Source organism: Mastomys coucha, unplaced genomic scaffold, assembly GCF_008632895.1.
Source record: "Mastomys coucha isolate ucsf_1 unplaced genomic scaffold, UCSF_Mcou_1 pScaffold7, whole genome shotgun sequence".
NCBI lineage: Eukaryota > Metazoa > Chordata > Mammalia > Rodentia > Muridae > Mastomys > Mastomys coucha.
In genome coordinates this window covers 102,022,887-102,032,785 of record NW_022196913.1, presented here as the reverse complement: position 1 = coordinate 102,032,785, position 9,899 = coordinate 102,022,887, and the positions used below count along the sequence as shown (strand labels likewise).

The 9,899-nt window shown below is 39.0% G+C and overlaps 1 protein-coding gene across 10 annotated transcripts in view; it reads left to right on the top strand.

Annotated features, from left to right (window-relative positions):
• The window catches only part of Fam49b (family with sequence similarity 49 member B), a 131,845-nt gene extending 127,416 nt beyond the window's left edge, over positions 1-4,429 (top strand). For all 10 annotated transcript variants that reach the window (XM_031358953.1, XM_031358958.1, XM_031358956.1 and 7 more), the window contains one exon: positions 3,692-4,429. In XM_031358953.1, coding sequence (XP_031214813.1) covers positions 3,692-3,755 — 64 coding nt within the window. In that variant the 3' untranslated portion in view covers positions 3,756-4,429. The remainder of the gene's footprint in view (positions 1-3,691) is intronic.
• Positions 4,430-9,899: the final 5,470 nt, after the last annotated feature.

Sequence of the window (9,899 nt, the reverse complement as noted above, 5' to 3'; positions counted from 1 at the left end):
TTTAGCTCTATACCCCATTTTTTAATAGGGTTATTTGGTTCTCTGGTGTCTAACTTCTTGAGTTCTTTTCACAACCTTTGAAGCTAATTTTCTATACATTATTATTTGAGGTTTAAGCAAAAAATAGTATGAACATAAAATACTTATGTAGTGATAGTTATATCATAAAGCAAAATGTCAATTCATTTCACCTGAGTGGTACCTATATATAATTATTATGGAAAGTGCTATGTAAGTGGTTTCAGCTTGAATAAAGGAGAGCTACTTTAAATGAACATTAAAGTGACAAAACTTAGTTTAATTAAATCCATATACTACTAGGGTATTGCAGCCATATACCCAATGTTTGGGAATTTTCTTCTTTCTTTTGCATTGCAAACTACATTTTAAATTTAGCTATGTAGGGCATGGGCCTCTTTAAATCCTCTCTGGATATTATCTGTGTCTCAGTGTGCCTGAGTAATTTTTTTTTTCTAATCTTTTTTTTTTCCCTGAAGGGTTAGTTTCTGCAGTCAACAGGTGTCAGGAAACCTATTATGAAATTTATTGCTAAAAGTTAGGAATAAATAGCCTGGTATGGTGTTATATACCTTAGGAACTCAAGAGGCCAACCTAGTTTACTTAGTGAGAACCTATCTCAAAAATCCAAAACAGCTTAAAGGTAAAGGAGGTTGTGAAGGTTTTTAGTATTATGCTACTACCTAAAAGAAAGTATGCTAAAAGAGTATTGAGAACCCTTGCAGTGCAGTGCTGTTTTAGAACTTATGGGTGGGGTTAGTTGAATCTTTTTTTCTTAGTGTTATAGTCAAGGGGGGCAGTAATGTTGAGTACAGGACTGGGTGTGCAGTGTTTCCACTGGAGGCAGTGCTAAGGAAAGCAAAAGTATCCTGTTAGTTTTATTAAGTTGTAAGGAAAACTTTTGAGCATATTGGTTTATAGTAAGCATATTTTGTGTCTGGCTCTCACCTTTTATCTGGGGCTTTGTAATGCTAGTGGTCATGCTTTATAGAAGTGGTGAGTACCATTTCTTATCACATGAACTCAGAAGTAGTACGGGTTCTGAAGAATCAGAGTTGATACAGGATTTCATCCCTGAAATAGATGTCCTTTTGATATCCCAGTCTGGTTCCTTATGTATTGAACTTGGGTGTGTCTCAGAATAGATTGTAAACCATGCAGAATAGATTGTAAAACATGTACACTCTCTTTCCTTACATCTGAGTTGAGACTCAGATTCTCTCATTTTAAATAAATAACCCTGGCTAGTACTTTGTAAAACACTGTTGAAACTAAGACATCACAGTCTAGTATAGCTTTCTCATAAGAAGCAAAACCAAACAAACTTCTTGCAAAATTAATGATCAAAAGATTTTTGAATGGAATTATATTTATATATGTGTTTTGAATTATTTATTCAATACCTTCTACTTTTAGTATGCTAAAAGGGGGAAGCAATGAGTCATGAATATTTTTTTATAGAGATCTGGGACGAACCCTATTTACTCATGAAAGAGAGAAGGAGTTGTGAATTCAGGTGTAGTACTGCAGCACTTGCTTCTTTGCTGAACTTCTGGTAAGGCAGCAATTGTTTTCCAGTAGGGAAAACACATGCACTTGAAAGGGGACTTAGGTTTTGTGCGCAAAGGATAGTAAACCCGTCCTGTGTGGTTCGGTCATTCAAAGTCAGTGCTGTTGCTTTTGCTGACTAAGAGCGGTGGTGTAGCACCTCTGGCATGGTCTTCCATGGTAGGAATGCCAGAACTGCCAGGAGCATGGCCACATCCCACAGAGACAATCCTAGGGAATGTGAAGATTGCTGACTGTTCTTCAGTAGGGACTTAACTATCCATGTTCCTTAGTTATTTCCGTAAAGGAAAGGGGAAAGAAGCCATAGAAATGTATGACATCTATTTCCTGATATTGAATACGGTGATATATGGCCATATATGCTTTGTCAATCTAAATAAAACAGAACAGTTGCCCCATTGCTAACTGTTTCATTAAATAATCCTCTTTGGCAGTGGTTTTCAACCTGTGAGTTGTGATCTCTTTGGCAAACCTCTCATCTACAAAAATACTTACATGTGATTTGTAACAGTAGCAAAATTAGTTATGAAGTAGCAGTAATGATAATGTTATAGTTGAGGGTCACCACAACATGAGAAACTCTACGAAAGGGTTACAGCATTAGGAAGGAACCACTGCTATATAGACTTCTTTCCCATGTCACAGTCTAACTTCCCTTCAGTTGTTTACTGAACACTCCTTATGAACCAGACACTACACTATCTCTTCAATGAGAACAGTTTAGAAGTGACTGCTGAGAAACATAGTTCTTGCCAGGTTTGTGATAAACTTATATCTCTCTTCACCTTTACAAAGAGTACAGATAGGATCTTCACTTGTAAAGCTTATTTGAAATAAACTGAACAGTTTGAATTCCTTTAGTATGTATTGTCTGTATACCTACTTAAAATGATTTAGTCTTTGAAAATTAATGTGAAATGTTTATAAGCCAAATAAACCTATTTGAATTATCTTTTGAATACATTCCACATCCAAGCATTGGAAACCTCTGTCTGTTGCTGCTGATCAGGTCAAATTTTAGGCATCTCCTTTACTCCTCAGTAGCATCTCCTCAGTGGAAAGTCCTGTAGCTTCCTCGAGGTCTTCCTCAGCATTCTGTCACTGCTTCTTTCATTGCTCTTGACTTCCAGAGCCCTAGCCCTTAGCTAGCTAGCCTCATTCTTACACTTTGCTCCCAGGTCTTCTGTAAAGATAGTGCTCGGTTTTCCTTCTCCTGCTAGGTAGTAATTCCTGGAAGACATTGGAGATTTGCTGGCTGGTGTTGTATCATTCAAAGAATCAGTGTTTAATTTTAAAATTGCGTATTTCATCTTACTGAATTCATTTTGAGTTTGGACTTAATACGCTTATTCAAAATGTACCTACCTGAAAATAAGGTACTTAGAGAATATAAGTATTTCAGGGTACTGTTTTTTATACAGCATAGAGTGAAACTGTAAGAGATGTAAATAAAATTTTAGACTTTGAAGGCTGTTTTCTAGAATAGCTACCTACATAAGTCTTCCATTGTGTTAAGAAGGAAACCTCAGATAATACATACATGAACCAACTTAGTATTTTCCAATACATCTTTTTAAAATATGTTTTTATTCTTTGAGAATTTCATACATGCATCCAGTGGTTATTCCCACTCCTCACTCCTCCCCTTCCAATACTATTTTTATGTGTGAACATTAAAATTTGAATTTCATATACTAAAACTGAATATTGCCTTTCATTTTGTTTTTTTTCCTTTAGTGATCCAAAAATCTAAAAACAGTGTATGTACTTAATTCACATGCCATACAAAAATAATCTGTATTTCCAACAGGAGCCGTAATTTGCCAACATGTGGGACAGATCTATCATTTTCTTATCAATGAGAGGTAGCTAATTGTTTCAGATTTTTGGCTAATCATTAAGGAGGCGCTTATAATGAGGTGATCAGAAACTGGCTGCTCCTCCTGTTGGATGGGGGAGAGAAGTACTGTGAGCCTGATGAGGATTAAAACTGCTATCCTAAGGCATGAATTTGTGATATTGATTGACCAGCTGCTCATCCTGGCATATTACACAGCCCATACAGACTTTCATTTCCTAACATTGTTCTCTCTATTTCGTATAGGTACACAACAAAACATTTGAATGATGAGACTACCTCCAAGCAAATTAGGTCCATGTTGCAGTAAGAGCTGTGGAGCAAGCCCCTGCTGCAGATGGAGCACACAGTGTTCTTCAGTGACCGAGAATGCACAGTCTTAGTGAATGCCATTAAATCTCCTTATTCTTGCTTTGGTTTCTTTCCTCTGTCCCTCTTCCCACTTTTTTAATCATGTTCTTATTCTTAAGACTTCTTTTCTGTGCCAAAATCAGTAAAGTTATACTTTGAAAGGGGTTTTGTCCTTTCAAAACAGGCCATCTAAGGCAGCTAATTACGCATTGCATTGAGGTCTCTACTGAGAAAAGTTCTGTGACTTGAACTAAATATTTTTAAATGTGGATTTTTTTTGAAAACTAATATTTAATATTGCTTCTCCTGCATGGCAAAACTGCCTATTCTGCTATTTAAAACCCTCATAAATTTATTTTCTACTGCCGCTTTTTCATGTGCAGCCAAAATGGAAATGTTTAAATTAACTGTGTTGTACAAATGGTACCCAACACAAACTTTTTTTAAATTAGTAAGACTTTTGTTTAAAGTTTTAAGTTTGCAGTTTGACTTTTTTTGTAAGGTTGTATGTTGTGTGTTTAACCTTTATTAACTAACGTTAAAAACTGTGATGTGTGCGTAGAATATTACGTATGCATGTTCATGTTAAAGAATGGCTGTTGGTAAAATAAAAATCAGCTTTCCTTTTTCTAAGTGTGGCTTGGTTTACTGAGGTTTCTGGAAGTTTTCCCTGTATATATTTCTGTGGAATGCATATACACATTACATAATTTTTCTTTCTTTTAGGCGATATCTTTTTCAGTTGTTTAGCTTTCCCTCTGTCTATGTACATAAGTTAAACTGCTTTTAAAACTGTTGTGTATAAGATGACCAGTGATTATGTCATTGACTTGACATCTGTTCTGATTTAATCTTTGTGAGTGTAGTCATAGAAGGAAAACCATACTTTCTCAGCCCTCAGTTTCAGGAGTAAAAGGGCGGCAACAGGAAGCACAGGGTGTCTCAAAGGCAAGAGGAGCCCTTGACATTGGAGGACAGTGACCAATAAGAATACTTACAGAGGAAATAAGTGAAAGACTGTGATTTCACTAGTGGTCGGAAGTGACATGTGTTACAATTTAAAATCATAAAGCCCAAGGCAAAGAAATTTGTCTTGGTTGAAAAGCTGCTTGAAAGCTGCCTAATTTAGCCTTGTCAGTGGTTTAATGACAAGGTGATTTGTGGTATGTTACAATTAAAGTGGTTAACCATGGAAGATGATCACAAGCTGCCCTCTGGACCTTCTCCATCAAAACGCCAGATTGTGACACACACAGCACTTGATGATAAAGTTCCTGTTGACTTCTGGCCTCCTGCTTACTCATGTCCCATTTCATACCCTGGTCTCCAGCCAAGCTTAACTACTTGCTGTTTACAGATTGTTTCATGTGGTGTTGCTTCGTAACTGATCTGGCTACAACCTGAACCTGCTCTTCCTTCTCTCCTTCATATTTGTTTGACCAACACCAGCTTTCATCTTTCAAAACTCAGCTTCTTTTACTTCCACTAAAAAACTGTTTAGATGACATTGGCCATGTCTTCTAGGAGTCTTCTTAACAGTATTATAATGGGTTTAATAGTGTACTCCACGAAAGGTAATGTCTGGAACCTGTACGTACATATGGCCTCATTTTGAAGAAGGGCATTTTCGGGTGAATGTAAGGACCTACAATGATGGCATCGTCCTGGATTAGAGTGGGCCCTAACCCCACTGACAAGTCCTTTTAAGAAAAAAGAAGGGGAAACAGACACAGTGGAGGTCCTAGGAGGATAGAGGCAAAAGTAAACATCATATCTTGAAATTTCCTGGACCACAGAAGCTAGAAGAGGGTCATGGAACACCTTCCATCAAAGTCTCTAGAAGGAACTGACCCTGTTGCTGTTTTTATTTCAGACTTCTATTATGATGAAAAAATAAGTTTCTATTCTCAGCCACTTAGTTTGTGGTAATTTGTTATAGTCAACCTAAGCATTGAATACAACTATCTCACAAAACAGCTTGATACATCACTACACTTTTATATCTTCTCTGATACTCATGAAAAGTTAAAATGTCTAGATGCTGCAGAGACTGAGAACTTGAGAAGAGCCATGTCATATTCCTTCAGTGTCCCAAGCAAGGATCTTGCATAGTACCTAAATACGGAGGGCTGCCAAGTGAGTAATTGAATGGAGTGAGCGAGTACTGATTAATGAAGTAGATGCAGTAATCCTGCTGTGGCCTTTCAGGTAGCATGGTTCACACTCTGCATGGTGAAGATTAAGTGAGCAAAAAAAAATCTTTTAACTCTGGCCTGGGGGTCAGTAGCCCATTCGATGGGCCAATTCACCTCCCTCTGTACCTACACAACCTGTGAATTAAGAATGATTTTTAAAACATTGGGGGAATAAAGGATAACATGTTTTTCTAAAAGTTGAAAAATATTTTGTAGCATGAGAAAAGTATATGAAATCAAACTCCAGTGTTCATAAATAAAATTTTATTGAACATAGCCTCCTCATTTGTATATATATTATTTATGGCTATTTGTTCATTATAGCAGCATTGAATCAAATTGTGACAATGATCATATGGCCATCAGAGGCTAAAATATGTTCTGGCACACTGCTGCAAGGATGGAGGAGGAGCTGCTTCTGGGGAATGGGCTCAGCCTCAGATCTGGTATTTTCCTTTCATATAATCCAAAGGGCATGTTAGCATGTTCTGTGTGGGGGGGGTGTTTTTTTTTTTGTTTGTTTTGTTTTTTGTTTTTCCCTCTGCTTACGAAACTGCCTTCAGAGTGAATGATTCTGTGGCTGGGCACAGCACAAGCCTCAGCCAAGGGTCTGCTTGCCCACTGGACAGAAGTTGACCCTGCTCTGCTAGGGGCAGATATTACTCCAAAGCTTGCCTCCCTTTGCCTCTAGGCTTTCTTAAAGGGTGTTTCTGTCAGCATATATCCCAGCCTATTTCTGAAACATGTGCTCCTGCTTCAAAACAGTGGGGTAAGCTATCATATCTTCTACCAAAGCACATTTGTCATTATCTTCATCCTTTCCTCTAGTCCCTGCCATGGATGCATGGTGCTTTCAACTTACATTTGCTCACTTCACAAAGATTTAGATTAGCTTTTTGGGCCGCCAAAATGACTGCAAGTATTTTAGGCTTATGAAGCTAATTGGCATCTGTGTGCTCAAATCTTAAGTTTCTGAATTGAAGTACTTTTTCAGGTTTGAAATGCCATTCTGGTTCTATTTGAGATTTCAGTAATTGGCATGCAAGGAATTCTTAAACAGCCCCTCAACTGAGTATGTAAGCACAAATGACAGTGGAAAGATCTGTGGATTCAGAACCCTGAGACTTTAGAGTCCTGCACAGGAATAACTGGCTGATCTCAGAAGGATGTCTCAAAAGTCCTGTCAACAAGGTAGTAACATGGTGAGGGGACGAGGTTTGTTCAGTGAGCTTGCGTGCATTCAGCTTTCTCCTTTAATGTGGTGTGACTTTGGTTAAATATCTTGTCCCAAGACAACAAATAGTGTTTCTTTAGAGTGGCCACAAGAGGTCATCTAGTCAAAGCTTGGGATGTTTGCAGGCCAGGGGTGCTCAGTGTTATTTTGACCATCATAGTTTTACCATTACCTTCTGGTATCCTGTCTAGTAGCGTAGGTTTTTCATTCTAGAGTGCACTACTGGTTCTCACTACTTAGTGAAGGAACTAGACCTATGCAGTCTGAAAGAACTTATACTAGAACCTATAATTGATGAATAAAAAATATTCTGTATGATAGCAGTTTTCTGAATGTCAGGCAACCAGCTATTGGGGCTAAAACGACTTTTTAAGATTTTTTTTAATTGTGTGTATATACATACATGAGTGTTGGTGCTTTGGAAAGTCAAAAGGAAGCATTGAGTCCTCTAGAACTGGCCTTACATGTAGTTAGGAGCTGCCCGGCATGGGTCCTCTGCAAAAGCAGTATGTGCTCTTAATTACTGACCTATCTTACCAGATCTCTAAAACACAGTTTTTAAAAATTTAACATTTTGCTGTATTTGTGAGGTGTTCAGGATCTTTTGCTTCCTAAACAAGTAAGTACTCTACCACTGAGCTACTTGCCCACTTCCTGCAGCCCTATAAGTGGCAAGCTCCAGGGAGTGAGCTGTTGCTTAACAGACCATCTTTAGATGAGTAAGGTGTAGTCTGCCATAGCAACAGCCTGTGTCCTAGGATGACAAAGATGATGAGTTTACTGGGTGTATAAGGAGGACATTTTCTGAGAAGTCCTAAAGGCATGTCCATAGTGTAGAAAAAAATAGTACAGCTTTTGTAAATCAAGTGGGCCTGTGTTGCCTGTGTATCCCTAGAGCCATTTTAATGTCACTGAGGCTGTCAACTCTTTGACTGTTAAGTAGTGTGGTGTTCATCTTGAGAGTTGGTGCTGCTTTGGTGCTACTACAGACTTAGTACTTCTGTTACAGAGCCTCGAGGTACTACTACAGACTTAGTACTTCTATTATAGAGCCTCGAGGTACTACTACAGACTTAGTACTTCTGTTACAGAGCCTCGAGGTACTACTACAGACTTAGTACTTCTGTTACAGAGCCTCGAGGTACTTCTATAGACATAGTACTTCTGTTACAGAGCCTGGAGGTACTTCTACAGACTTAGTACTTCTGTTACAGAGCCTCGAGGTACTACTACAGACTTAGTACTTCTGTTACAGAGCCTTGAGGTATTACTACAGACTTAGTACTTCTGTTACAGAGCCTCGAGGTACTTCTACAGACTTAGTACTTCTGTTACAGAGCCTCGAGGTACTTCTACAGACTTAGTACTTCTGTTACAGAGCCTCAAGGTACTACTACAGACTTAGTACTTCTGTTACAGAGCCTCGAGGCACACAGTGTACCAAGGTACAAGTGTTTACACCTGAAAGTTGAGGTTCTAAAGAAGTAGTGAGTCTACCTGTTTGCATATTTGTCATTTTAAGGTATGTAGGTCTTTTCCTGTTTGATAGCTCAACTCTTTTTAAAAAGGATTTTATGTGTATGTGTTTTGCCTGCATTAAGTATACCACATGCATTGATACTCAAGCCAGATGAGGGCATCAGATTCCTTGAAATTGGCGTTACAGATGGTTGTGAGTGGGTGCTGAGAACTGAACCCAAGACCTCTGCTATTGAGGATAGTGAGGCTTTAAATAAGCAGTTTCTAATCTTGTGAGATAATGGCACCCTGCAATCCATTCCTGCTAGGGAAGCAGAGCTGTTTGATGGGTTTGCTTGATAGGATCTGGGGCTATTCATCTCCTAGGATGCTGTTTCTTCCTATTTCCACCTTCTAGCATCTCTTATCCAACACAGTTAAGGAAGTGATCATGTGAGTCTTGCTCAATCCCTGCTTTTCTGGGTGGTCAGTTTCTCCATTCCTAAGAATTGGTCTGGTACTGCTATATTCCAGTGCTTTGACATTAGCACACTAGGGTACATGGTACCATGGAAGATGCCAAAAGCTGTGGGAAAGCTCCAGAGAATTGAAAAGGCAGTTTGCAACTTAGGGCTCATTCAAAAGTTATCTTGTGAGCCAAGACAGGAAGAAGAGATGGCAGTCCTCTGTGGAGTAGGAACCTGGGGAAGGCAGCCAGTAGCTGAGAACAAGAGGCCAGTAGGTCTGAAGCTGAGGGGAAGAGAGGTACAGCCAAGAGGAAGGGAGCAGAACAGAGGGCCTTTGAGGCCATTCGAAACAGTCTGTGCCTCTATCTAAGGGATGAGAGGAGAGAGATGATATGATCCGTTTAAAAGGCTTCAGTCCAGCTACCTCAAAAAGAGACAGGAAACAGAAGCAGGGGCCAGTTGTGCAGTTGGTATCATTGAGGCAAAAACTGATGGTGAGTTTATTGGTAATCTGTGTGAGAAACAACCAAGATTAGGATGTGATTTGAATGTGGGGGCAGTGAAGGCCAAAGTGGAGAATAAACTTGGCCTGAGTGTCTGGAAGGATGGGTGGAAATAGGAAATGGGTTGAAGAAGTTACTAGATTGAGCAGGGACAACCCATGGGTGCACGAGAGGGCCTGGGGAAAAAAGCAAGAGGTATGCAGAAAGGCAGCTGGATAGCCCAAGAAGAGGATGAACCATATTGCA